The sequence below is a fragment of the Ursus americanus genome, chromosome 4 (genome assembly GCF_024610735.1).
Source record: "Ursus americanus isolate L20-20 chromosome 4, mUrsAme1.1.p, whole genome shotgun sequence".
In the NCBI taxonomy this organism is placed as follows: Eukaryota; Metazoa; Chordata; class Mammalia; order Carnivora; family Ursidae; genus Ursus; species Ursus americanus.
Window position 1 is genome coordinate 95,762,599 of NC_142130.1, and position 27,970 is coordinate 95,790,568.

Genomic DNA, 27,970 nt, shown 5'->3' on the forward strand with positions numbered 1-27,970 from the left:
TGTCGAACCGCTCCCTGCTTTAGGGACATCTATCTCACCCCGTAAAAATCATCAGGGGAGAATTACATCTACTTCTCAAGAGTGATGAAGTCACCGTTCGGGCTGCTCGGCAGACATGCTCCCGGCTGGAGCAGTGGGAGCAGCTGGCCAGGGGCGGGGAGGGAACGGGTGGTGGGCCGGCAGGCTGGCTGAGAGCGCCCGGTGCCGGGCAGGGGTGGTCGTGGCCACCTGCACCGCCTGGGGAAGCAGCACCCTGGGCCCCTCATTTCAGCGGATGCCCTCTATACTTTCCTCCCTCCGACACCTTCTAGATTAAAACCCGGAAAGGATTCTGCTGAGAAATTGAATGTCAAGGGGCGGGTGCCCAAAGGAAATGAAATATTGAGTTACAATAAAGACCCAGAGGATCCCCCGCCCTTCCAAACAGCCGGGTCCTTGGGCTGCAGGAAGGCCAGTGTTCAGGCGGGACACAAGCCCGCACTGCTGCACCTCTCACACTCTGTCCATGGGCAGACGCTACCTCACTTAGACTAGAGCAGGACTTGACGTCCACGAGGAAAAGCAACAGGCAGGAGTCTCCAGGAAGACACCGAGAAAAGGAAAGCACAAGGAGAACTAGCCCGACCCGACGTGAAAACCCACAGCAGAACTTCCGTAAGTCCAACCGTGCAGGTGCACAGACACGCCAACGGCCCAGTGGCCAAGAACAGCGTGTCCACCGCACACCCAAATGCACGGAGAAACCGTGTGCACGACCAAAGAGGCATCCCAAATCACTGGGTAAAAAAAATGGATTTTTTTAAAAAATCAGGATGTGGGAGGAACCCCCGAAGAAATACAAACGAATGAACCTAACCGCATTACCCATGAATGCCATCAGCCCCTGAAGGGGTGGGAAAACACAGATCTAACCTCAGAAACTCTGAATGACAACATCCCGACTGCGTACACACGTAACCTGGTCCGTAAGTGTGTCTCTCACAGGGGAGCAGGTTAGCAATGCAGAAACTGCCTTATGTGTCTGCTAGAACTGACCAACTAAGTCAATATGTCAGAGACAGGAAGGGCCAGACGCCTGCCTCTCGGAGTGGGAGGATACAAATGAGGAAAGGAGAGTAAATGGAACTCTGTTGTTGAAGTGGAATCTGAGCTATCAGCCTCCAGACAGACAGAAAGGCACAGAACAACAGACACGAGCTGTGAGTGTGCTGGCAAACACAGCCACACCTCCTAGTGCTGTCCACTGGAAGAATCTAGAAGCCGGGAGAGCCCAGCAGTATCGAGCACGTCTGATGCCCAGACCTCGGTTTCTAAACTCTTCTCCCATAAACAGCACCAGCACCGCCTGAAGAAGTTGACTGGACCCGGGGCTGGGAGAGCGGGAAGTAAAAAACACAAGGTGAGTCTAGAATAAGCATCTTGTGGGATCATGAAGAAGGGAAGTGCTAAATCGATATATATTTATGCATCTTGATGGCAGAACGCAAGAGGCAACCGTGAAAGAGCCCTAGTGGCCGACATGAGAGCAATTCCACAACCAAGCTAGCAGCCCTGGCGAAGGATTATAAGCCTCAGAATGAACTAAATATCCGTGAGTCCACGTGGATGCGAGCCGAGGGCATGGAGACGTGGTAGCTCCTTCTCGCAGGAGAATTGCAATGAATCCATGAAGAAGGAGAGAAGGACACAGAGAACCATCATCGAGCAGACCAGATACAGGCTGGATGCCAAAATCAGTGAGCAGAAGGTTGACGAGTAACAGGATTTGTAACAGTCTCAAAGTAGCTGCTCACCTCCAAGGGGATGACAGGAGGAGAGACACAAGGTGTAAGGAAGAAAACCCAGCAGAAACAGCCCGCACCAAGGGATCGAAGCCAATGCCCCAGCCGTAAATACTCTGATGTCGCCAAGCCCAAGCTGCCGGACATCAATAGGGGCACAGCACTGCTGTGGTTTGTCTAACCTCAGTCCACGCCTGTGAAAACACCAAACTGAGGGACATTTGGCAAAATAACAATCAGTCCTCTTCCGAGCTGTCGAGGTCATGGGAAACAAGGAAAGACTAGGGAACTATTATAGACTTTGTAAAACTGGGAGAAGCTGCAGCTCAGTGCCCTGTGGGACCTGATGGGATCCTGAAACGATAAAAGGACACTGGTCTGGTCGACCAGGTGACATTCAAGTCAGGCCTTCAGTTCAAAGGCTTTGTGCCACTGTTAATTTCTTTTTTTTTTTTAAGATTTTATTTATTTATTGGACAGAGAGAGAGACAGCCAGCGAGAGAGGGAACACAAGCAGGGGGAGTGGGAGAGGAAGAAGCAGGCTTCCCAGCGGAGGAGCCTGATGTGGGGCTCGATCCCAGAATGCTGGGATCACGCCCTGAGCCGAAGGCAGACGCTTAACGACTGCGCCACCCAGGTGCCCCCACTGTTAATTTCTTATCCTTCACATTGTTAATGTCACTGCACTAGGCATTATGGTAACATTGTGCCAATGTTAATTTCTTGGTTCTGATGCTGCACTGTGGTTATGTAAGGCTGGGTGAGGAACGTATGGAAACTAAATTATTTTTGCAACTTTTCTATGTATCTAAAAGCAGTAAAAAATAAAAAGTTTTTTTTTTTTTTTTTTTTAAGGGAGACTACAGAAAACAGCCCACCTTGATTGGCTATTTGCTAAATACACAGACCTCATCCCGCTCACAGCGGATTCTATTTTCCAGACTGAACCCAAAGTCATCCTCTTCTACAGATGAAGCACAGAGAGATCAGGGCTTGCCCAAGGTCACACAGCCCCAGAGCTGCCTTCCAGCCTCAGCAGTGCATACAGCGCTCTTCCAAGCTGCTCAAGGAGTCCCCTCCCTCCTCAGCAACCCACGACCTGGCCGATGGGAATGGAAGTTAGCTCTGGCTGCATTTTAGCTGACGTTAACACTACACCCACTCTTCCTTCCCCTCAATTCCTGTCTCTTTGGGAGAATGGGTGAGGGCAAAGAACAGCCAGAACTGGCGCCTAGTCCCAGCTTTCATACTGGCAATTTGCAAAGTCATCAGTGAGCCTCCTTGACTGTTGATTCTTCAGAAGTGAAAAACAAAGCACGTTAAACGGCTTGTCTTGCCCAGGCTTGGCCAGCTGCCAAGCAGGGAAGGCCTGTGTCCAGACGGGGTGATGCACACCGCCACCATTCCTCCCCGTCCGCTGACAAGATCCTACCAGGGCCTGTCATTCATCCCCCGGCCGCCGCCTGCTCCGAGCCAGTCTTGTGCCGGGCACCCAGGCGGCTGCTCCCGGACAGACAGGGCTCTGCACTGGCCCACGATCCCGGGAGCTGATGGGGACACAAGGTGCCGGGGCGAGGGCAGGTGGCCTGGGTGGGGCTGGGACAGCATCCTCTCGGATGGGAGGATCGGGGACCTCTGCGCTGAGACCAGAAGTCAAAGGAGGAGGAGGGTTAATTCGGTGCTCAAGATGAAAGGAATGACGTATGGGAAGGCCCCACAAGGGAGAGAACCCTGAATGCTTGAGCAGCAGAAAGGCAGTCGGTCAGGGGGCGGGGCAGATCCTCGGCCCTGACCCAAAGTCACCTTCACCTTCTTACCAGCGGACCTCCCTTATTGTGGCACGGACGCTGCTCAAGGAGTTCAGATTTCTGTGAGTGCCGCTCAAAGCTTGTTGTCAAACAAGAAAACTGTGAAGTCTTGTGGCGGCGTTTACTTTTTAAATGCCAGAGCTCATGTACAAGTCAGAGCTATTAAGAACACGTTTTAAGTTCACACAGTGCTTTGGGTTTTTTTGTTGTTTTTTTTTTTTTTACAAAGACCACAAATGGTCCTGCAGTCTTGGTCATTTGCATTGAGAACATTCCTCTGAAAAAATCCTCGGGCGAATGACTAAAGCAACACATAGCTTTGGTGACCCTCCTAACTCAGGGTCTCGGCCAAGCTGGCCATTTCTAAACGAGTCCAGAACACCAGCCACAGGACACAGCCCTCGCTCTGCAACCACTGCTCCTCCTGTGTGGCCCAGCAGCGTCAGCCTGGGGAGGGGCTGCCTGTCCACAAGCACCCTGGCTTCCAGAGCCTCCCAGGTGAGTGTTGGGGTAACCGGTGGGGTAACGGGTGATCACCACAAACCATTTCATAAATGTTCACAGAAGCAGCAGGGTGTTAGCTTCCAGGCTAATGACTGAGCCAGCTCGGGGAGCTTTCTGTTCTCCGTGACCGAACGGCCACCAGGTCAACAGGAATTCGGTGTTCGCGGCACCAGAGCGGAGATGTCGCTGAGTGGGAGGGACCCTGACTGACTGGTGGCTGGCTGAGGGACCGTGTGCAACTCGGTGGGGAGCCTGTGAAAACCATGGCATGCTCCCGGCACCCTGCCAACCTACCAAGTCTGAACTGGGGGTAGGGGAGCATGTGGATTTTCTCGAAGCTCTCTGGGCGGCTCGCCTGGGCTCCCTGAACACCTGACATCTGCCTGACCAGGTGGCACAGCAGCTATGGGTTCCCCTCGTGTCTCCCCAGATCGCCATCCTAGTTCACAAATGCTTCTGAGGTGAGGGCTGGAATCCCAGGGGCCCGTCTGACACAGGGAGCCTGACTGCCATAGTCAATGGTAACCCAGGGTCAAAGGACGAGTCCACGAGTTATCCATCAGCCCTCAGATGCCTGGAGATACGAGCCCCATTGTTAGGATGGCAGGTTAAACAATCACGCCCTTTCACCCTTTCCAGCTGTGCCTCAAAGAAGGGAGCATCTGGGTCTCAAAGCTGAACTTGCTGTGCACAAGCGGAATGTGACAACAGATGCAGGCGGACTGCACTGACACCCACCTGGGAGTTGGTCAGCCGGGACAAGCCTCTCCAGCAGACGGAAAGGGCTCTGTACAGGAGTTTAGGGTCCCCTTCCAGTCTTAAAATTCAAGGCTAGAGCAGAGCTTAAATGGGGAGGAGCTCCTGTCTCCATCCATAGAGAATTCCATCCGCATGGAAGATGCCGGGCATGGTTAACTTACACCCAGCGTGTCCTCAACCCCCAGCGACGGGCTGAGAAGTGGTCTCCCAGGGCAGGGCAGGGGCGGGCCAGAGCCACTAAGCTGTTGCTCTCCAGAGGAGAGCAGGCTCCGAGTGTCAACCCTAATCGGGGATTAGTGGGAATCAGTGGGAATGGAGCTGGAGGACGACAAAGAGAAACTCCCGCAGGGCTGGCCGCCAGGGTTGGGACACCCACTCACGCCACACCAGCTCACCCAGGCCGCCAGTGCAGCGACAGCAGTGGCCTGAGACAGGGCAGGCTATGCCAAGTCACTTACCCAGATCCTATCTGTCTGCAAAACCTGTCATTTGATTTCAAATCAAGCAACACTTCCAGGCATCGGGGAGGGCAGAGGGACGCCACACACACACACACACACACTCACACACACTCACACACACACAACCAACCCACCTGCCATCTCGTAAAACCATGGGAAGACCGTGCACGTTTTCAGCTCGACCCCGGGGCATTATTGCCACTTCCAGGCAGGAGTCTGGAACAACCCATGTCTCTGACTCTGCAGTGCATGGTCAGTAGCAAGTAGGGAAGAGAAAACACACAAAAGCCAAATCTCTATCTCCCTGAACACAGAGTCCCTCCTCTCCCGCACAAAAATGCAGGCGATTTGGGCGAAAGCTTCAGGCATCTTTTTGGTGTTCTCCGCTTTACCTGACCGAGCAAAGACAAATTCCAGAGCAGAGCGTTCCTCCTTTCTTCCTCAACACGCCAGGCGTATGGGTAATCTGGAAGCTTCTATCTAAGGCAATCCTATTTTCTGAAGCCAATCAAGAAATGTCAGGACATGAAGCAACACGATGTAAGCAGGATTCTCCCCAGTCTGCAGGAGGCAGGGGTCCCACGGTTAGAAGTGAAGCCTACAGATCATTCAGCCCGCACTTGTTCAAATTTTGCAGAAAACTGGGACAAGGCTCCCACCTGTGCAACACCACCAGCCCAAAGTAAACTCAGCCGCAGAACCCAGGCCTGTGACCCCAGGTGACTCAGGACGTCAAAGACAGCAGCTTCCTGGGGAAATGAATCCGTGTTTGCTCGCATGTGTGAGGTCACATGGCTTTAGGTCTCCCACAAGAGATGGGGTGGTTCTGGGGCTCCTGGCCGGCTCCGTCGGTAGAGCGTGCGACTCTTGATCTGAGGGTTGTGAGTTCAAGCCCCATGTTGGGTGTGGAGCCTACGTAAAAGAGGGGGTCAGGGGAGAGATGGGGTGCTTCCCCTGGATAGGAGATGTCCAGCTCTGGGCAGCTGGTGCACAGATTCTAGGCATCAAGACAGACGGGAGTCAACTGACCTTGAAGGCTTTTTTCATCCGAAAGGTATAGTTAATTTTTTCAATAGTTCAGAAGACGGTCTTTTGAGTTGATGAATTTACACTCATTTACACTCAAAGACTTTTTGTTTTTTAAATCTATGGCTATGAGTCAAGGCCATGGCGCAGAGACCAGGCAGAGGGCTCGCTAGGGAATATTTCAGAGGGTGAGGGATCCAGACGTGAAGTACTCACTACTTTTAAAGCAAATGGGCCACGGGCTTCTCCACGGAGCCTCGGGAACAGGTGGAGGAACAGGCGGAGGAACGTGAAAGCAAGGGCAAAGAGCACAGGCTGCCAGGGACTTCCCCAAACACAGCAGGCCTTAATTCCTCTCAGGGAATGCCCAGAAATTGTAGACGCCAGGAGCTGGCCATGAAACGAAGATGTCTTCAAAGTAAAAATAAGTCACCAAGGAATTAACCGAGGAAGAAACACAACCGCAGGAGAGCGGGGCAGCAGAGTGAGGCAGTGAGGCTGTGAGGCTGTGAGCCCCGAGCGCGGAGGACGCAGCGGAGTTCGATGCCGGCTCTGCCACCCACAGGCCGTGTGACCTTGGGCAGGTCACCTAACCTGTCTGGGCCTCAGTTTCCCCACCTGCAAAACGTAGACAACGCCTCTGTCCCAGGAGTTGTGAGGGTCCAAAGAGAAGATACATGTACTGGAAGTCCCCAAGACAACGTCGGGCAGGTGGCCGGCCCTCAACAAAAGCGACTACTTCTATAAGCCAAGGGGTGCAAACCTTTTGGAAATATGTTCTTGGAAAAAAATCATTTCTATAGATGGAATCCTATTTGGGTCACAGTTATCATCTATCAGGTGTGAAAGCAGTAAGTATCCAGCTGGGTAACGGAATGCACCTGGGACCCCAGGAAGGGCCGTGGGCCCCTGTGACAAGTCCCTCCAAGGCCAGCGTGTCCCTCCGGTGGAGCCTGGGGCCTGGCACACCTGATGGGTGGTGAATAACATCTACTCGCTTTGTCCTGATTCCCCATCAAGGGTCCTCTGCTCTCCCGGGTCCTTCGCCTAACTTTCAAGAACGCTCTGCGGCGGGGAAGGCTCACTTCCACCAGTCCGGACCATGGCGAGGCTCCAGGGAAGAGCTCTGCCCTTACTGCCGGCGCCCGGCCGTCAGCCTCGCAGCCGCGACCCGCCCTCACAGACACTCACCCCTTTCCGTTTGGCCTCATCATTCAGGGCGGTCACCCAGGCGGCCTGCCACTGCCTCCTCCAGCTGTTCAGCGTCAGGATCCAGCCGAGCAGCGCGTCGGACTCGGGGCGCCGGCCCTCGCCAGGCTCCGCAGCCCGCCGCGAGGGCCGGGGTCGCGCCCTGGCCAGCGCCCACTGCGCCAGGTACAGGCCCACCGTGCCCAGGGCCACGACGAAGAGCGACACCAAGACCAGCCACTGGACCTCACCGAGCCACGAGCTCAGGCGGGACATGGTGATGGCGCATACCCGGCGCGCCTCGCCCCAACTTGCCAGGGCAGCCCCCCGGCCGGGGCGCAGAGCCCGCGGGCGGCGAGCTCAGGACATGAGCGCGCGGCCGGCCGGGCTCGCGGGGGGCGTGGAGGGGGCGCGGCGGGGCTGGGTCGGCGGCTGGCTGCGCGGGCCCGGAGGCCGGGCGGCCGCGGGGAGCGAGCGGGAGGAAATGCCGGGCCGGCGCAGGACGGCCGCGGCCCGGGACTGCGTCCCGGCCCCGCACACCTGGAAAATGGGGACGCGGCGCTTGGCGTTCCCGACTAGCGCGTCTGGGCAGGTCCCGGGCCGCGGCCGGCGCGCTTCCTCCTCCGCGCGCCGCCCCGGGCGTCCCGCCCGCGGCCCAGCAGTGGCCGGAGGAGGCTCGGGCCGGGGCGGGGCGGGGGCGGGGCCTGTGGCGGGGGCGGGGCCTGCGGGGCCAGGACCGCCCCTGCGCCCGGGCCCTCCCGGCCGCGTCCCCCCGCGGCCCGCCCCCCGGCCCCTTAAAGGCCCCGCGGCCCCGCGCGCCTGCACGTCCCCGCCCCGCCACGTGCGCGCGCCGCTCGGCCCTCCGGTGACGGCCGCGGGCCGTGGCGGGGGCGGGGGGTGGCAGGCTTCCTCCGGCGGGGACGTGGCCCCGGCGTGGCGCCGCGACAGCTCGGTGCGCGGGGCTTTCCAGTTAGCTGGATTGCAGGCCCGCGGTGGGGCCGGCTGGCTTGGCTTTAATGCGCGTGTGTGCGCGCCTGTGCGCGTGAAAGGGTGATTTCTAGGATCACCATCTGCCCAACAGCTAGACACTGTCTAGTTTTAACATACTTGGAAAGTCCCTAGAAGTCCACACTCGCACCCCGAAGTCTGGAGGGCCTGGAGCCTCACCTCACGGGCTGCGTGCTCCCGCCGAAGGAGGGTCTCAGAAAAAACGCCCTGACTTCGCAGGGATGTGTGATTTGTTAAGAATTGTGTGCATGTGTGTGTGCGCTCGTGCGGGGCATGCCTCCTGCCCCCTCGCTTTGCAGACTCAGCTACCATTAGTAGGAAAACCCACAGAACACTAGCCTGAGATTCTCCAAGGCCGGATGAAAGGCCTAAATCACAGAAGAGCGATTTGCATGTGTTTTCTGCAGCTGTTAGGAGACGGATTTGACCCCGAGTTGGGCTGGCTGCATCCAAGCACTTAGCCTTCCTCTCACCTAGCATTTCCGGTACGCCAGCCTGGTTGAAGACATCAGTGGGGATTCTGGCTCTGGTGTGGCAGCAGAGGGGTCCTCCCTGGTTCCCCCTCAGCCCCTCCCTGCCACTGTGCTGGGAAAGAAAATCCTTAGAAACTGGCCTAGACGGGAGTTTGCTAAGGACACAGGCTAGTTTGGCAGATCCCGGATAGGAACCTAGATCTGGTTCACAGGATAGTGCCATTTTTGACACTTATTACGGGCAGGCCCTGGGAACAGTAGAGCAAAGAGGACCACAGATGCTGTGATGCGTCTGCACTGGACACCCAGTGCTAAAGACAGGAGTGAGGTGCCTCCCGGGAGGGGGGAGGTCCATACAAGGGTATATGAAGATGTGTGTGTGTGTGTGTGTGTGCGCGCGCGCGCGCGCGCATGCACGTGCAAAGGCCCTGAGGCAGAGAGGGCAAGGGGTGTGAGAGTTGGAGGCAGCCAGGAGGTGGGCAGAAGCTGCAGTTGGAGCCCCCAACTGATGGGTAGGGAATTGTGCCATGGAAAAGGAGAAGCAACAAGCTGTCATAAGCACAGAGTGAAAAAATGGAATTTTACAATTATCGTTCCCAGCAGCAGGTGGAGACCAGGTTGGAAGGAAGTGGGAGGGGCAGCGAGACCAGCTGGAAGGTGATCCCAAGGGTGCAAGGAAAGGGTTTAAACTAGGCCTTGTGCATGGCGGGGAGGGAAAGGAGATGTTTCTTGCTTAGAGGTGGGAGGCCAGGAGAGAGACAGGAAGGTGAGTTTGAAGTTGGTGGGCAGGGAGCAGCACGAGGACAAAGGAGTTTACACCCAAGGGGCCTGACTTTCTTTAAAAAGAGGAAGGGATTGGGAGGCAGCTGAGAGCCCTTGTGGGAAACAGAACAGGAAGCTGGCAGGGAGTGCCCAGGTGAGCTGGGGTGGGGGCGGGGGAAATGAGCCCTTACTTGGCACGTCTGATACTAGAAAGTGGAAGTAGAATGACCCCGTGAGCTCTCTGCGAGCTACCTAGTCATTGAACACTAGCTGCCCATTCTGCCTGCAGGCTCCTGGGGCCCGGGTGGCAGGGGGGCGGGGGGGGGGGATGGCTCTCCTCTCAGAAACCTCTTCTTATTTGGAGGAAACAGCTCATTATTTTCTGTTCTGCAGCCAGATCCACGCGGTTGGATAATTCAAGTACTGCGGGCCCCCTTGCCAGAATAACAGGGATAACTAGATACCTGGGGCTCCCCTCTCCGCGTCTCCCCGTGCCAGCAAGGTGACACACCTTGGCGGTTACCAGATAGCCCTCCCCGTGTGACTGGTGGAACCAGTCTCATTCCTCCACGGCCATGTCTCCCAGGCATACTCACCCACTGGCTCATTTAAAGGCTTGTAACAAACTGTAAACTAACAACCTCCCCGGTTTGGAATTCGTCACACTGCTGGAAGTTTTTACAAAGGGAATGTAAACATTCTGCATTACTTTTGGATGGAAGCAAATTGAGGGAAAATAAGGAATGGCATGGGCTGGTAGGAAAACGCAGTTGGCCAACCCATATGTGATAGACACTGAAACATCCTGTAAATCTAGGAAAAGACCAGGCTCCTTCTGCTTCTGCTCCCAGCCACTGTCCCCCTGTGCCCAGGCCCGTTCATCCCCTGGGTGGAGGACCCGGTCATTAGCCTCCCCAGCTGGAGACACTCCCTGCTCCCAGCACAGCGCCCCCTCCTCCACCCCACATCTCTGCCCTGCTCCCAGCACAGCGCCCCCTCCTCCACCCCATCTCCCTTCGGCCCAAGGAGCCAGATTGCTGCTCTGTCCAGAAAGGACTCTCCTCGCCACCAAACCCTCCAAGATGTGGTGAGTTCCAACACACTCAGAGCAGCTGCTTGCTGTTTCTAACCACTCCTAAAAGGGAACCCCACTGCTTTGAATTGAGCTTCTGTGAGCAGGCGGGGGGGGGGGGGGGGGACAGGGGTCTCAGTGCAGGGGTGGGGCTCATGGGTCCTGGCCACTGTCCTGAGCTGGGCTCTCCCACTGCCCCCTGTGGGGGATCATCTTCACGTCAACCTACCGGACCCACCAGAGACAGCAGCCTGCCTGGAATTCTCTAGAAGGCATCACTCTGGACCTTGGACCAGGTGAGTCTCATGGTGGCAGGGAAGAGACAGCAAAAGCTGCGTTTCCAAATTTTTCTTCAGAATATTCTAGAATAACTGGTTGTGAGAGCACAGGACCCAGGAGTAAAGTCTCCATTGTTCTACTTTTTTCCTCATGTAAAAAATCATTTCCGAAATGCTTTTCACGTAGAGAAACATTGCTTGCAGTCACCCAACCTCTGCATGCCTCATCTGTGCAACCTGGGTGGAAGTATTTTGACGTCTTTCCCTATCAAACCAGGACGTGCCGTGATGACGTTGTGTCTTTAAAAACTAACACATATGTCAAGTGTCATATATGTTTCCTATCCATAAACAAACACAGTAATGCGAGACATTGTTCATTACCATTGAGCCAGCTAATCTTAGGGATTTTTAAAAAGGCTTAACAACAAAACAAATCGGGATAAATACTTCAATACTTATTTCTAAGTAATTATCTTTAATTTGTAGGAGAGGAAAGGAGGAGGTTCCGGAAGTTTACAGCCTGTCTCAGACTCGGTAGAGAAGCTCCTTCTTCAGTTGGCATGCTTATTATTAGTGCTTGAATCACCACCTTGGGCTCTGGTGGCCGGCAGCCCTGGGCGTGGCAGGCTGGAATGGAGGGCCCCGGACTTGGTCGGAGGACCCAGGGCTACAAATGTGTAGCTTCCTCCAGCGGCCCTCGAGGGAAGACATTCCGAGAATTCCCTCTCTGCAAAATGCTTCTAAGATTTGGCTCCGCACCCTCGGCAGTGGGGTCTATGGGGCCATTTGACCATCTCCTTGGCTACGTTCACAGGGCCCTAGTCATTTCCACAATCGGGAGGCTCGGTGTGCTCCGGGCTGGTTTCCCGTCGTGCCTGCGGTGGCTGTCGGGCACCCGTGCACCCTGTCAAAGGTCGCCCACAACCAGAGCCGGGCCCTGTGCCAGCTGCGCACCCCCCCCCCCCAGCCTTAGAGGCCTTGAATTCTCCTACTGACCATTCGTATGCTGAGACGTGGTTCATGATGCCTTCGCTGGGAGAAAAGCAACAGTCCCGCAAATCTACAGGAATCCCAAAGCAGAGCTTGGAAGGGCTGGGAGAGAAGCTTCTGAGTCTGTAGACTGGACCGCGTGCGAGCCGCCCCCGGCAGGAGTGACTGGCACAGGACAGGCACCAAGTGCGCGGGCGGCCAGCCCCCGGTGTGGGGCCTCACTGCTTGCCCCTGTGGTGTGGGTCCCTGTGATGCCCCGGGTGTGGTCGGACACCTGGCGGCCTGTGTGCCAGCAGATGGATGCCGCAAGAGGTGCGTGGCTGGGTGGCCCCGCTTCATTTTCAGGGCAACACGCAGGGGCTGGCACCATCCGGTTTTCAAAGCGAGGAAGCTGAGTTCAGAGAGGCCGAGTCGCCTGTCCACGGCCACACAGTGAGAAAGTGGCAGAGCCCAAGTCTGACCCCAGGGGGCATGGGCCCCAAAGCCCGCGTTGTTTCCATCACCTTTTATAAAGCAAACAAATTCTACTAAAAAGAGAAAAATGCTGGAAGCTGGAAAGGAAGGGGTCCCGTTCCTCAAGTGCTTGGGCAAAGATCTGTCCGAAGAAGATGAATTGCCTTTTGTGTTCTGAAGTCCAGGAGACACGGCCTATTCAAAGCCAGAGGGGAAGGAAGGTTATTTAGGGGTCATTCGAGGGACGTATGAGCAGCTTCTGCTCCGGCCCCGGCCCTTTCTGGGGAAGACACGGAGTCCTGTCCCAGGGCCTGCTGGAATGGCCGGGAAATCTGATCCCCGTGCCACAGATCCCTACCAAGGAGGGTCCAAGGGGCCAATCCCCCCACGAGCAGGGCCTTCCAGCCTGTCCACCTCCCAGCCTAAGACTGAACTGTCAGCAGTATGCGCCCTCAAATCCCACCCTGGTGCTGGGCCCGCTGAGGAGCCCGAGTCATGCCGCCATTGGGGGGGGGGGGCGGGGGGGGCGGACACGGCTTGGGTCAGAGGCAGGGCCTGCAGCCTGCTGTGGGCCAGCCCCTGCCAAGAGCCCGCCCTGGGCCCGCCTGATGATGCAGCCCCACGGTGCCGCGCCCGCGCCAGGTGCTTCGCGTAAGCCCCCTGCGTCACGGCCCAACAGCAAGGGATGCGGCCGTTCTGCTGACGCCCAAGGCTGGGACCTAACTTATGAATGAAATATATAACCTTGTAGTTTTTTTTTCTCTTTCCTATTTTCTGTGGTGAAAACGTCCTTCCAAGGAGGCCGTTTCCTCAGATGTATGCTGTCCCTCACTCAGAAGGAGGCCGGCACCACACCTGTCCGCTGATGGGTGGGAATCCGCTGTCGGAGAGTCTGCTAGACCAGCCATGTAGACGTCCGCTCCGAGCGGCTCCTCCGGGGGCCGTGGGGCCGGCAAGAGGGAGGGCGGAAAGAGACAGATGAGGCACCAAAGACAGATGCCCCCCCTTGTTGCTGTGGCCTGACTGCATCAGAGGCCCCCCTGGGGCGGCCACCATGGGGCCTTGTAGCTGAGCTCAGCCTCCTGGGCAGCATGAAGGCAGTGCTGCTCCTAGCTTCTTAGAATGTGCCAGAGCCCTGCGGTCTCACTGACTCCCTATCCCCAGTGCTGACTTAGGAAGAACACAGGCCTGCTGTAGGGGTGGCTCAGCTAAGAAGGGCGTGCTCACAGCTGGTCAGCCAGGCCCCGCAAGCTGGGGAGCGGGCCGTGGCTCAGCCACCCCATGTGGGACTCAGGAAGCCTCCCCCCGCAGATGCAACCTAAAATTTCCCTTTGTGCTGTGTGTGTGTGTGTGTGTGTGTGTGTGTTTAAGCCTCTGGGCATAAGGATAGAATCCACTAACTCTCTGGAGGAGATATTTCACATCTTTGGAGAGTTAAAGGAAAGCACCATGGAAGGGCTTTCCAAACACCCCCCGAGTACCCGTTCCCCCATGGAGCTATTCATGTGCTTATTACAGACGACTCCTGTCTATTCCGTTGGCGCCCAGACAATCCAATGAGACAAAGTGAACGATTTTGCTGGCCTAGGAAACTAAAGTGTGGGAACAACCGAGCTAGTGATTAAAGGAGGAAAACATGAATAACTTCTGTTCGCCCAGCACCTTACGGTAATTCCTGTAATAAGTAACTCAGCAGGGACAATGTGGCCCGAGGGGCAGAGACAGACCTGGAGCTGGGTGTTCCCTGTGGATCCTTCACGCTCCCCGGGCTGCAGGTCCGCACGACGAGCCTGCAGAATCAGAGAGCAGGTCTTCACTCAGATTTACTGCGAGGTCTCATCTCTCTTACTGCGATTGTGATGGGATCATCGTCCCCCCCAGACCACTCGTGCGAGGTGTAACTGTACCTGCAAACACATGGGGTCACCACACCCGTTCTATCGGTGCATCATTTACCGGAAGGTTCCAGCTCCCCCTTGGGACCCTGGCTGAGCAGGGGAGGGAGGAGCGGGCAGGGCAGGGGATGCCACCTGCTGCCCCGGCCTCCCTCTCCCAGCTCTGCCTCCCCATCTGGCCCAATCTGACTTCCCTTGGGTTGAGAGGACCACAGAGATGAAGCGGAGAGCCCTCGGGAGGGCAGCAGCCCAGTCTGCACCCACGTGACAGAAGGAAGGGGGCTGATGGGCCCCAGGGGGAGCAAAAGGTCCTGCTTCAGCCCTACCTTTTCTGTTGAAGCATACAAAGATCCTTCCTGGCTGTGTTCCTGGTTATTTATACGTGTATTGCTTTAACGTCGTGCGTCTGTGTCCAGGAAGATGGGGGACGGAACAGCCTGGCGACTGTCTGGCCCACACGTCTACGAATGCCGTGGGGAGTCACACCAGCAGCCTTCCCAATGCACAGCTGAGCACCACTGGAAAACAGCGGTGGCGCAAGGCTTCCCCAAAGGAACAGGAACAAGAGGACCGGGATGATTTCCGGGTGCCTGTGTCCCATTGCCCCAGGGCAGGACAGGGCAAGGCACTGCAGGCTTGGTGTCTTTGTCACCAAGGAGCAGGACGTTTAAAGCCAGGGAGCAGCCAGGCAGGCGGAAATGCGACCCCCACATTGAACAGACTTTGAAAGGGACTAGAGAAAGAACGATCCAGAAGTAGAGGGGGATATCAAGGAAGCTGGTCTTCATTTACACGAACATCTGCATGATCTCAGAAAGTCCACACGAACATTTTTTATAAAAGGGGGTATCGGGCTGGGAACACGCAGGGGCCCCCCAAGCCCCCTCAGCAGGGCAGTGACGTTCACTGTTACCTCTTGGCTTCAATGCTTCATGGAAAACAGATTCCAAGTTACAGAATTTCAGGGGAACGCTGGCAGATGAGACCACCTACTGTCCTGTCAAAAAGAAAACCCCAGCCTGGTCAGGTCACTTAGGCCAAGTCACCATCCCAGGACTTCATCCCTAACCTAACTGCAGTGCCAGCCTCCCCCGAAATGCAGTCCTATCCAGCCAGCGAGGAATGTTCTGAGGGGCACCAAGGAGGTACCCCGTCCTGTGAGCCCTCTCCCTCCCCCCAAGGATAAGGAGTGAATCTTCAGGGTCAGACCCTTGCTCCTCCCCCCTCCCCCAAAGGTGACCTTGCCTGAAACAGTCCTTTCTTTTTTTTTTTTTTTAATAATAATTCTTTATTATGTTATGTTAGTCACCATACAGTACATCCTTAGTTTTTGATGTAATGTTCCATGATTCATTGTTTGCGTATAACACCCAGTGCACCATGCAATACGTGCCCTCCTTAATACCCGTCACTGGCCTATCCCATTCCCCCACCCCCCTCCCCTCTAAAGCCCTCAGTTTGTTTCCCAGAGTCCATAGTCTCTCATGCTTCATTTCCCCTTCTGTTTACCCCCCCTTCATTCTTCCCTTTCTTCCCCTACCGATCTTCCTGCTATTTCTTATGTTCCGTAAATGAGTGAAACCATATGATAATTGTCTTTCTCTGCTTGACTTATTTCACTTAGCATAATCTCCTCCAGTCCCGTCCATGTTGCTGCAAATGTTGGGTAATTGTTCTTTTGGATGGCTGAGTAATATTCCATTGTATATATGAACCACATCTTCTTTATCTAGTCATCTGTTGAAGGGCATCTCGGCACCTTCCACAATTTAGCTATTGTGGACATTGCTGCTATGAACATTGGGGTGCATATGGCCCTTCTCTTCACTACATCTGTATCTTTGGGGTAAATACCCAGGAGTGCAATTGCTGGATCATAGGGTAGCTCTATTTTTAACTTTTTAAGGGACCTCCACACTGTTTTCCAGAGTGGCTGTACCAACTTGCATTCCCACCAACAATGTAGGAGGGATCCCCTTTCTCCACATCCTCTCCAGCAATTGTTGTTTCTTGCCTTGTCAATTTTTGCCATTCCAACTCACGTAAGGTGGTATCTCAGTGTGGTTTTGATTTGAATTTCTCTGATGGCTAATGATTTTGAACATTTTTTCATGTGTCTGTTAGCCATTTGTATGTCTTCATCGGAAAACTGTTCATATCTTCTGCCCATTTTATGATTTGTTTATTTGTTTCTCGCGTATTGAGCTTGAGAAGTTCTTTGTAGATCTTGGATACCAGTCTTTTATCTGTAGCATCATTTGCAAATATATTCTCCCATTCCGTGGGCTGCCTCTTAGTTTTTTTGACTGTTTCCTTGGCTGTGCAGAAGCTTCTTATCTTGATGAAGTCCCACAAGTTCATTTTATCTTTTGTTTCTCTTGCCTTTGGATATGTGGCATGAAAAAGTTGCTTTGGCCGATGTCGTAGAGGTTGCTGCCTATGTTCTCCTCTAGGATTTTGATGGATTCCTGTCTCACATCGAGGTCTTTCATCCATTTGGAGTTTATCTCTGTGTATGGTGTGAGAGAGTGGTCAAGTTTCATTCTTTTGCATGTAGCTGTCCAGTTTTCCCAGCACCATTTATTGAAGAGACTGAAACAGTCCTTTCTCTTGCTAATAACTTCCTCCTCCCACCGTCCTTCCTCTAAACTCCCCCACAGCGTACAACTCCGAGCCAGATGGGAGTGCTGCCCACTGCATGAATCGATGAATAAAACCGGGTAGATCTTCACATTTACCCACTTGAATCTTGTTTTTAAACCGTCTTAGCCAATACAGCTGAGTTTAGACAAGCCAATAAGTGAAAAGAACAAAGCAGCTTTAAAGGGAACTAAAAACGTGAAAAGGGAATTTCCCCCTCCACCCTTGGTTCCGCCCCTCGCGGTGCCTGACAGGGGCAAGGGGACAGGACCACACCCGGCAAGGGCCTGAAGTCCCGAGTTCTGGGACTCACCGCCCAGGTCTTACCCTCACTGCCCGGCTCACCAGGTGTGTCGCGCACGGACTACTCAAGGTGCCCTTGCGAGCTGGGAACAGCCTCTGTAAGGAAAAGTGGCCATCGAGCAGCTGAGCAGATGAGCCTCGCTCCTGCTGGGTCTCTAAGGCCTCACCTCCCCGCGCTGCACCTTTGGGAATCATTCGCTAGTTAGTCCGAGCTGTTGGAAAGGGCCAGTTGGCATTATTTGCTCCAGTTATAAAATCATGCATATTCATTAAAAAATAGCATGGTTCCGGTGCCATGGGAAACAAGAAGTGTCCCGGCCAGGCCTCACCCAGGCCCCCAGCAGGCAGGCTCCGGACACCGGGCTGTGTGTGTGCAGCCGAGCGCTCCAAGGCACTTATCCACCGCACTTGGGGAGAAAACGGTCTTTAAAAAAATTATTTTGTCTTAAAATAAATTTGATTTAAGAAGTCACACAAAATGGAAGGAACACGACATAGATGGTTGATGTGAAGCTCTGTTGGTGCTGGAGACGTGTTCAGTGCAGGAGATGTGCCCAGAGGGGCAGACGGATGGTGGGGCTGTCCTGCACGGCGTGGGCCGAGTCCCTGGTCTCCACCTCCCACCACCGCCCATCTGCCGGCAGCCAGCACATGGGGCGCCCGGACCCTGGGGCATCGAGGGCTGGGGACGATGTGGACACAGAACGTGCTTCCCCCCACTCTGTATCACCATGAGGGTATCCTCTTCTGGGAGGTCCAGACACCCATGGGGGTGAGCCCCCTGGGGGCCATCTCCGGATCAAAGCTGCCCCTCCCTCCCCGACCGCGTGGAGAGCCAAGCGTGCCAGATGCTTCCTGCTGGCGAGTTCCTAAGACTTAAGGAGAAGCCTTGTGAGAGGTGGGGGGAGCCAGACTGCCGTTACTGCAGGAAATAAATGCGGGTCCTCAACAGGGGACGTCCAGGAGGCCACTGGAGCAACTGTCCTGGCCCTGAGGCCTCTCGTTGAACGGTCCACGCTACTCCCCGAGCTCTGTCCCTGGAAGTCTGGGAAGCCGCAGCCAGGCAGGGGAAGGGGTGCCACGTGAGCCCGCGAGGTGTCCTCTCCTCCAGCCTGCAGCTCTGATCCTGGCCTGGAGACCCTGAGACTCCACTTCCAGGAAACGTCCAGAACCGGCAGATTCCTGGAGGCAGAAAGCAGACTGGTGGTGGCCAGCGGCTGGGGGCGGGCAAAGGAGGGGCTTCTTTTGGGGATGAAGAAAAGGTCTGGAACAGATGGTGATGGCTGCACAGCACTCGGAAGGTATGAAATACCCCTGGACACTTTAAAAACGGTCAACGTGGTCAACTCTATGTTAGGTGTATTTTATTTTTTTGAAGATTTTATTTATTTATTTGACAGAGAGAGAGAGACAGCCAGCGAGAGAGGGAACACCAGCAGGGGGAGTGCGAGAGGGAAAAGCAGGCTCCCAGCGGAGGAGCCCAATGCGGGGCTCAATACCAGGACCCTGGGACCATGACCTGAGCCGAAGGCAGACGCTTGACCGACTGAGCCACCAGGCGCCCCGATGTTAGGTGTATTTTAGCACATTAAAAAAAAAAAAAAGGAATTGACTGATTGATTTAACAAACGCTTCGAAGAATTCCCCTGAGTTCATATTCATGATGTGGCTTCAGCTTTCGATGAGGTCCAATATAAAGACGATTCATCGGAAGACCATTCCTGGTTTTTTGGAAAAAAAAATGTTGTGAAATGTTATTTCATAAGGAGGCTCCTGTTACGTGTGTAATACCCCCCCCACACACACACACACTCACAGCTGGGGCTGCTCGCGGATGACCCTGAGCCGTGCCTGGGTCAGGCAACCACTCACTGCACCCGGCTGCCTCTGGACTCCGACGGAAGTTGAACAACCACCCCATCTCCACAGCTTGCTCCCCGTTGGTTTCGGATCTGGCCTTGGGCTTTCCAGCATTCCGGTCTGTATTTCAGGTACTTTGCTAAGGTCCCTTATAAGAAGAAACCCAGCCCCGTTTCCTACATCAAGAGGTTTCCTGCAAACCAAAGCATTCGGATTATTACGAAAAATAAAATTCAGGTAAGAGCAGACGTTTGCGGATAAAGGGGTGCGCAGGACCCGTCTCACTCGACACACACTATCCTAGAATCTCAGGGGCCGCACTGGGTTAACTACTCTCTTGTCACTGGGGGGAGGAAGGGGACGCACGGCCACTGGCCTGGGCTTAGGGACTGTGCTGTGACAGTGATCTCCAAAATAAGACTGCCTGCAAGTGATTTTTCATTTTAATTTGTTTTCATTTCATATATTCATATTTCCAGCTTTTTAAAAGGAAAGAAGTCAGTATGTTTGCTGTCCTTTCTCTTTTTACAGCTGCATCTGTTCCTCCCCGGACCCTACTGCATTCCTAGCACCCTCTGGTTCTGTGCAAGCCGGCACCCGGTCCGGCCCGCTGCCAGCACATGCCAACACACTCCCCACACGCGGCTCTGGTGTTTCGTGACGGCCTGGCGCACGGAGGGGTCGAACGGGTGCCAGAGTCCCAGGTAGCCCGTTGTTGCTTCCTACCACGTGCACCAGGAGCGCCCCTTCCCTGCTCTGCTCCCCACTCCGTGCTTCTTCCTCTTTCCTTTTGGCCTTGCTCGCGATCTCTCCAACAGCCTTCCAGCTTTTATCTGCAACTTGGATCAACATTAATATGACTTCAGAGTCTCGGTTCGAGAAATGGCTGTCGAGGCCTGGCTGAGGCATGGGAGAGAAGGTGCAGCAGAGTCAGCCCGGAATGGCCCGGGTCCTCCAGAGCCTCCATTCTTGAGGCTGGCTCGCCAGACGCCCGTGGGGTCGGAGCTCGGCACTCTGTGTCCTCTCCTCGGGAGAAGGCTTGTTGCAGATTCGGAGGGCTCATCATTGATTATTTCCTGGGTTATCAATCTGGCAACCAGATCCACGAAGCAAACAAGGCTCTTTGCAGGCATTTATTCATTCATCCATTTGTTCGTTCATTCATTCATTCATTTCTGCAGCACTCCTTGGGTTCACAGCCATCTGCCAGCACCGGCGGAGGCCACACCTGCCGAGAGCTGCAGTCCCCACCTGGTGTCAGGTGCTTTGGGCCCCACCTCCTATCCTTCTGACCTACTTCTTGCCTCATCCCTGCCCTGCCAGCACTGTGCCTCAGTGGCACAAGGGATCTCTGCCCTGGGTTTCTCTGTTATCTCCACAAGGACAGACACAAGCTTGGGGAACACACGTCCATCTCGATGTGGCAGAACCTGAACGAATACGCTCTGGGGTAGAAGATGGAGGGCCAATGCTTCCTGCTTGCCGTCCTCCTCCTCGGAGGGTCCCCAGCCCGAGGGGCCCCCAGAGTCCACAGCATAACTAGCTGGAGGGTGCCCCCGCTGGGGTGTCCCCTTCCTCCCTGCTTTGCTCACCCTAGCTCCCACCTGTTCCCCGGAATCCTTCCCAAAAGTAAACTGTGAGGGAGTGAGCTCTTGTTCTCTGGGGAGACCCGGCCGAAGCCTGCACAAGGGGAGGGGCTCACAGTCCAGAGGGACGAACAAGGTCCCCTCAGACAGTGTGGGAAGTGCTGGCATGGCTATTTCCCACAGCATGGGGGGCACAGAGGAAAGAGAGCTCCCACTCGGCGAGGGCGGCCAAGGTCAGGGCCAGGTTGGACTGGGAAACAGACAAGGTAAAGAGGAAGTTGTGGGGGTGGAGGAGCCCAGGCAGGTGGGGCCAGGGGACCAGTGCCGGCTGTGCTCTTGGCTCTGGCCGGATGCGGCCAGATGTTACCCGGGGTCGGGTGCACCTGATGGAGATCCGCTTGGAAATGAGGCAAGCTCTGCTCACAAGTGGCCTGTTGAGAGGTCATTTTAGCCAGAGGGGACGGGAACGATGCAAGGGTTGAGCAGGGAAGGGGCGTCAAGTTCCTGCGTCACCTCGAGCCTCACTCTTCAAAGTGTGGTCTGGGGCCAGTGGCTTTGGCATTACCGGAGCGCGTGTTAGAAAGGCAGACTCTCAGCCCCACCCAGATCTTCGGAATCAAAGCTTGCACTTGAGTAAAATTTGAGAAGTCCTGTCCTGGGACACTCTGCAGCAAATGCTTGCTTTTGCCTGGGGGGCGGGGGGCAGAGCCCCTCTGCAGTGGGAGGTGAGCCATCTGGGAGGGCAGCCGCCCAGGAGCGGCTGGGGGCGAAATGCCTCCCGGAAATGTGGGCTGTGAGCGGGCTGGAGGGAGGAGGGAGGCGGATGAGGAGTTCTGTTTGGGGCATGCTACAGCTCAGGTGTCCTCGGCGACGGGTCTGGAACTCGGAAACCAGAGATGTCCATTGGCAGTGGATTTTAAGGAACTGGCTGGCCTTGAGTCTTCGAGATTTTCTCAGTTTTCACAAACCATCCATTTGATGATTGAGCCTGTCTAAAATGTTGCCAGGGATCAATGTCAACATACCACGTTACCTTACGTTAGGATCTCCGAGTGAGACCCCGAGTACAGCGCCGTCTTCCTCACTGGGGTGTGAGTACGTTGGGAGTGAAGTACTGAGCAAACATGTCCTGGGAGCTGAGTGCAGGATGGGCTGCAGGGCCCGGAGCCGAGCTGCTGTGTTAATGCCGAGCCCCAGGTCAGGTAGATCCGGGCAGCAGGATACACACGGAGCTCGCGGGCCGCCCCGTTTCCTACAGGCAGCTTCTTCCCAATAGTGCCACCTGTTCCTCCAAATTTGCCCATCAGAGAGCCACACCCCCTTCCCTGGAGGCCAGGGGTCACAGACAGGAGACCAGGGTGGGGAACCGCTGTCCCACTACACACCTGTCTGCTCACGCAGCCCTAGGACAGCGATCCCGCGGTCGTGCCCCCAAGCTCTGCGGCACCTTTGTGTTGACCCCGGGACCCAAAGCACCGACCGGATAAGGGCTGAAGGCAGTCTTGTTCTTTGGCTGCAACACCCCGTCCACCCCGAATGCTTTCCTTTTTCATATGGCTGTCTTTGGTGAGGAAATGAGAAGCAAGGCGGGACAGAGAGGGGTGCTCCCTTGAGCCGTTTCAGCTAAGGCCCCCCAAGCTCCTGGCCTTGCATGGAGATGGTGCCAGAAGGCCCGTTCTGTCCCCAGCTGCCCGGCTGACCCCGGGAGGCGGGTGTGTGTGTGCACAGAGGGGGTCCTCGTTGTGCCCTCCCCATCGTCCCTCTGCTCCTCCCCCACAGGTTTGAGCCCCCACCAGCTCGAGCTCGGAACGCGCTCCTCCTCTCTTCTCAAGATTGCTTTTTTAAAGTAGCTTCTCAGACCCCTTACGCCGACTTTCCTATTTGAAGAAAAGCAGTGAACTCTACAGAACTTCTCATCCTCTGATGAAACAATTGGGAACTTAACCAGAGAACCGGGTGGGGGGCGGTGCTTGTTAAACACGCAGGTGCTGGGCCCTCCTGGAGACTGACAGTGGACGGTTTAAAGCCTCGTGGATGCTCCAGGGGTGGCCCCCGGTACCCCTGGCCTCGCCCGGGAGCTTGTTCCAACAAGGACAAGAATGCGGAATCTGGCACCCACGGGGTGCACATTCACGTAAAAGTGTGCGTGGCACTGCTCCCCATCAGCTGTTCTCAGTCTTGGCCACACAGTAGAATCGACCCGGGTCAGAGCTCACCCCGAGCAATTCCACGGTGGGGCCGCCAGCTTAGGTGTTACGTCCACTTTTTGAAGGTTCGCGGAAGTATAATATAGAGAAACGTGCGTGTTATCACGTGTTCAGTGAGTTCCAGCAGTGGGCCACACCCAGGGAACCCAGATCAAGAATCAAGAGGTGACTACCTTGGGGTCACTCCCCCGACCCCCTCCAAAGTCAGCCGGGTCCTGACTTCTGGCGGTGTAGCTTTGGGAGGCTTCTTGATGCAAGCGGGTCACACGGTCTGCTCTCCTCTCCGGCCCTCTTCTGTCGGCGGGGTAGTGTATGCAGTTGGGGCTGCCCTGTCCACACGGCTCTGTTCGCGCAAGTCCTCTGTGCGAACACGGCAGCTCTCCTTTCTGCTGCTCACGGGCATTGGGTTTCTTCCAGTTCGGGACGATTACAAATAGAGCACCCGTGTTCCTTCATGGTTCCCGTGATTTTAACGTAGAGCCAGTCTGAGAGCCACTGACCCGCATGATGCTTTGTCCCCTCCTGGCCCCGAGATGCACCTGTCGGGGAGGAGCCCACGCCCTTGCAGTGACGCAGCCTGCCCCGTTCCCATCAGCAACGCCTTCAGAGCCCACCGAGTCGTGGCTGGCGGCTGTCCTTTTTTAACCTTAGTGTTCAGCTGCCTAAGGATGACAAGTGGCCATTTCTAGAAGCCTCTGTGTTCTTCCAGGACAGCAGGAGCTGTGATATACTTTGAAGTCCAACCTTATTTTCTTTCAGTCAAATGCTTTGAAGAACAATTATGTGGCCAGACACCCACGTGTCTTCAAGCATCTGGCCAGTAAGGCTGCAGTGGGACTTCCTGCTCTTGGGTAGACAGCGCAGAATGGAGGGTGGGCCCCACCGCTAAGGAGGGAGTGAGAGGAGGGAGTCGCTTGTCTGAGGTCCAAAATTTAAGAGGACACCAAATACCCAGTAATCAAGACAAATACGATTTTAGTGCAATATTTTAAAGATTTAAATCAATGCCAAAAATCCTTGATGAACAAAACATCAACATTTTAAATAAAGACCGGTGTAAGCTAAACATACTGGACCACAATAATAACAAAAACCCAAACCCCCAAGAATAGCGAGCCCTTATATACACGTTCTTATGTATTTCTTTAATGGTTTGGGTTTTTTCCAGGACATTAATTGAAAAAATATTAAAGAATGGCAAAGTAAGTATATAAAACTCATAACATTATTTTAAGTTTAAATTTTTACTAACACTATAAACAGAATTTGTTGCAACTTGCTTCCCTGGCTTTAATGGAAACAAACGCATCAGCAGTACTTTCAAGATCTATTTCTTTGCTTATCTCATTGTCAGTTCAGATAACGGCTGCGTCGACAGTTTCTCTTGACCAAGTGATGATCTCAAATGATTTTAAATTAATATGAAGTATTATCTTCGGTATTAAACGTCAAATATTTTCATGACATTATCTAAAATTGTCACCTGATCAAGGGAAATTACTCCACGGGGCAACTCTCGCATTACCATTAAATATCACTGTTATCAAATATTAATATTAAATAGTATTAAACAGTTAGTGTTTTCATAACATTAAATTATTTAAGAATTGTCACTTCATCACCTGGGGTCCGGTGTCTTGAGGACCGTTGGCTCATATGTTTTCTCTGGTGTTTTGGGAGGAAGGCCAACACAGCCCCTATTACACCATCTTGGCTGGAGTGGAAACCTCCGTATCTTTGAATTTTTCCTTTGTATTTTCAATCTCCTTGTCTCTTTTGTGCTGATTCTGGGTAATTTCTTTCGACGTTCCTGCTAGTGTGTTAATTCTCTTCGGTCACATGAGCTCTGTTCTTTGACCCACTATCTGGGTCCATTCGGGAGGCTGTAACAAATACCACAGTCTGGCCGGCTCACACACAGCGGACACTTACTCCTTGCCCTGCTGGAGGCAGTGAGTCCGAGATCACGGCGTCTGCAGAGGCTGCATCTGGGGGGCCCACTGCCAGGCTCGCAGACAGCCGGGGACTCTTCCGTACGGTCCCTGACCCCATTCCTGAGGGACGCCACTCCTGACCTACTCACCTTCTGAAGTCCCCACCTCCAAACACATCACGGCAGGGATTCGATCTCAACACAGGGATTTGGGGAGGACACGGGCACTCAGTCCACGGCTCCCACCATGCAGTGAGTTTATTTCAAATCATTTCTGCTTCTATTCCAGGACTTCCAATTGTTTCTTTCTCAAACCCGCCTGTGCACTCCTGGTAATGTCGAGTTACTCCTCGTCTTATTTTATTCCACTTTTTATTTCCTTCACTGCGTCGTAAACGTCTACCATGTACCCGGCATGCGGCGGCCGCAACACCTGCAGCCTTCGGGGGGCTTGCTCTGCTGCTGGTTGTCTCTGCCACGCTCACGCATCGTGCCTGCCCCTTCGCGTGTCAGCTGTGACCTTTTGGCTTGCTCTGCTGGAATCGTGAACGCCTAGATGTGGGGTGCTTTCGTACAGAGAGGGTTGTTGTCTGATTCAGTTGTGAGCCAAAAGTGACATGGACTTGAAATCACCTGTCGGCGCCTCCAAGGCCACCCCAGGTTTGGTGACTTGCTGGGACTCGCAGGACTTGGGACAGAGTCCTATGCATGGGTATGATTCACTGGGGTAGAAGGACACAAAGCAAAGTCGTTCAGGAGAGAAGGTGCATGAAGTGAAGTCTGGAGGAGGCCAGGATGAAGCTTCCAGGAGTCCCCCCAGCAGAGTCACACAGGGTGTGCGAAGTCCCTTCAGCAGCAAGTTCTGACAACACATGCACACTACTGTCTACCAGAGACTTGGTGCTGGTGTTTTCACTGGGGGCTGCTCATGGGAGCACCTGCTTCCTGGCATGAGTCCAAATTCCAGACTCCCAGAAGAAGGGCAGGTGTTCAGTGCAAACCCCACTGTCTGTACACACAACTTGGGCGCGGGGAGCCACTCTTATCAGGGAATAGTGAAAACTCTCCCCAGGTCCATGTTCCTGGACACCCGCCCAGGGCCAACCTTGCAAACTTTCTAAGGATGCAGTCTTCTTATGAGAACACTTTTCTACACACTCCATCAGCCCCACGCCCCAAATCGTCGCTGCCCCAGGGTTTAGTGCTCCTGGACAGTGACACCAGGAGTGTCTACCCTCAGACAACCCAACTCTCACCCTGCTCTCGAGGCTTGCCTTCTTCTCGGAGATGAGCTGGGAAGGCAACTTGGAAAATACCCCTGACTTCTTGGGTCTGGTAATTCGTCAGAAAGTGTGTCTTATCGAGAATCCAAAGCCTCCCAAGTGGGAAACTCCTCAGAGCACCTAATTCATCATATGTCAGAAATAAAAATACTTTGTATTTATTTTAAAAATAATTTAAAAAAATTCCAATAAGAATTCCTAAGTTTGGTTATCAGGCTAAAAATAAACCTAACTGTTGGGAGGTTGTCATCCACTGCATAACATTCCCACAGAAACCCTGGAAACCCGTCTCCATTTCGCTACCTGGGGACCTGCTTCTCTCGGCTTGCCTGCCCGATTGCTGGTCTCATCTGTTCCTTCAACCAGGGCTGACTTGTCTGTTAGGCACAGTGTTTCGGGCTTAAGGGACTTTCAGGGAACACAAAAATGTTTTTTTAGGGACCACAAAAAGAAAAAGGTTTCCAACTTGTATGAATTATAAGACCATTCCTGAGCTCTGATAACCTTCAGCGGCAACTCTGGATTGATCAAAATTTCCAGGGAAATTTCCAGTCCTTTCTTGGGAAAGACCCTCAGTCCCTGCATTGTGTAAAGCCTTTCCTTAGGGGTAGGCTACAGTCATTATCAATTATTCAAACTGACAAATTGGGAAATGTTCATGGATATTTCTAGAGTTATGGGGGTGGACAGGGGACAAGAAGCAGAGCCCAGCCCTTCTTAGAGACCCAACAGCACTTAATATAAGTAATTTTAAGTGAAAGGGCTAGTAGGGTATTTTGTACTTTGTCCTTTTCTTTTACTGAGAAATCAGACAAAATGAACAAACACTACCTGCTATGCAATAATCTATCTGTGGTCTTTGCTTTTGTGAACAGAAACTGGTTCTTAATAAGCGCTATGACCTCAAATTGGAGATCCAACTTTAATGCCTGTGAAAATCTCCTTTTCATCACTGAGATCATTAGGACCAAGTCTCTGCTTTCCTACACACAAAATTTCCATTTCTAGTGGTACAAATTAAGGTTTCTTCCTGATTTTCCAATGTCTTTTACACTTGACAGAGAGAAGTAGGTCAAGTAGCGTCTGCCATTTTAACTATGTATCATGTTTGCCACCAAAAACATTGCGAATGAAAAGAGATGGCTCTTCCTTCCACTGGCAGGTCAGAGGTCATTCCAGCATCTTCCTAAGGAGTACATCCTTGTCACCCAGGCCATCAGGAGACCCGGACAAAGCAAAGGGTTGTCTCATAGAAGGCTGTGACTCAAGATCAGATTTTAACATTCACATCATGGATTGTGGCCGAGGTTTCTCACCATAAGTGAACAAAACAGACAGAGGTAGATTTGCCATGAAGCTAACAAATCTCAGGTTCCAGGGCCCCTCACTTTACAGGCCACTTCCGTGCTGTGATATCTTACTGCGGTGAATTTTATAAAAACGCGACTACGCATCTACTGAACAGGAGAGAGAGAGAGGTCTATTTCTCTCTCTTCTGACATCCCCGCCACCATTATTTCTTTTACAATCGTTGGTATTGGGGTGAACCTGGGCGTTTAGGACCTGACTAAGGCTGAACTGAGGAGGGGATACACTTAGTTTTCATTGAGTGAGATCTGTATGTGATTTTTTGGTCAAGTTTGAGAAAATCTCTATTGCATTCTTTCAAGCTTGGAATTTGGAAAAATTTCCCACAG

The 27,970-nt window shown here is 53.9% G+C and overlaps 1 protein-coding gene and 1 long non-coding RNA gene across 4 annotated transcripts in view; both read right to left on the reverse strand.

Moving 5' to 3' along the window:
• The window catches only part of C2CD2 (C2 calcium dependent domain containing 2), a 51,923-nt gene extending 43,736 nt beyond the window's left edge, over positions 1 to 8,187 (reverse strand). Inside the window, exon 1 of one of the 3 annotated variants that reach the window (XM_087861820.1) lies at positions 7,531 to 8,186. In XM_087861820.1, coding sequence (XP_087717946.1) covers positions 7,531 to 7,803 — 273 coding nt within the window. In that variant the 5' untranslated portion in view covers positions 7,804 to 8,186. Of the gene's footprint in view, positions 1 to 7,530 lie in introns of all 3 variants that reach the window. The other 2 variants (XM_087861821.1, XM_087861822.1) reach the window with 2 other exon arrangements.
• Positions 8,188 to 11,578: 3,391 nt separating this feature from the next.
• Positions 11,579 to 15,607, reverse strand: LOC148110309 (uncharacterized). Its single transcript, XR_015724282.1, has 2 exons — positions 13,311 to 15,607; positions 11,579 to 12,761 (listed from the first exon to the last, which is right to left on the reverse strand). It is a non-coding gene; the product is annotated as an uncharacterized LOC148110309 (long non-coding RNA).
• Positions 15,608 to 27,970: the final 12,363 nt, after the last annotated feature.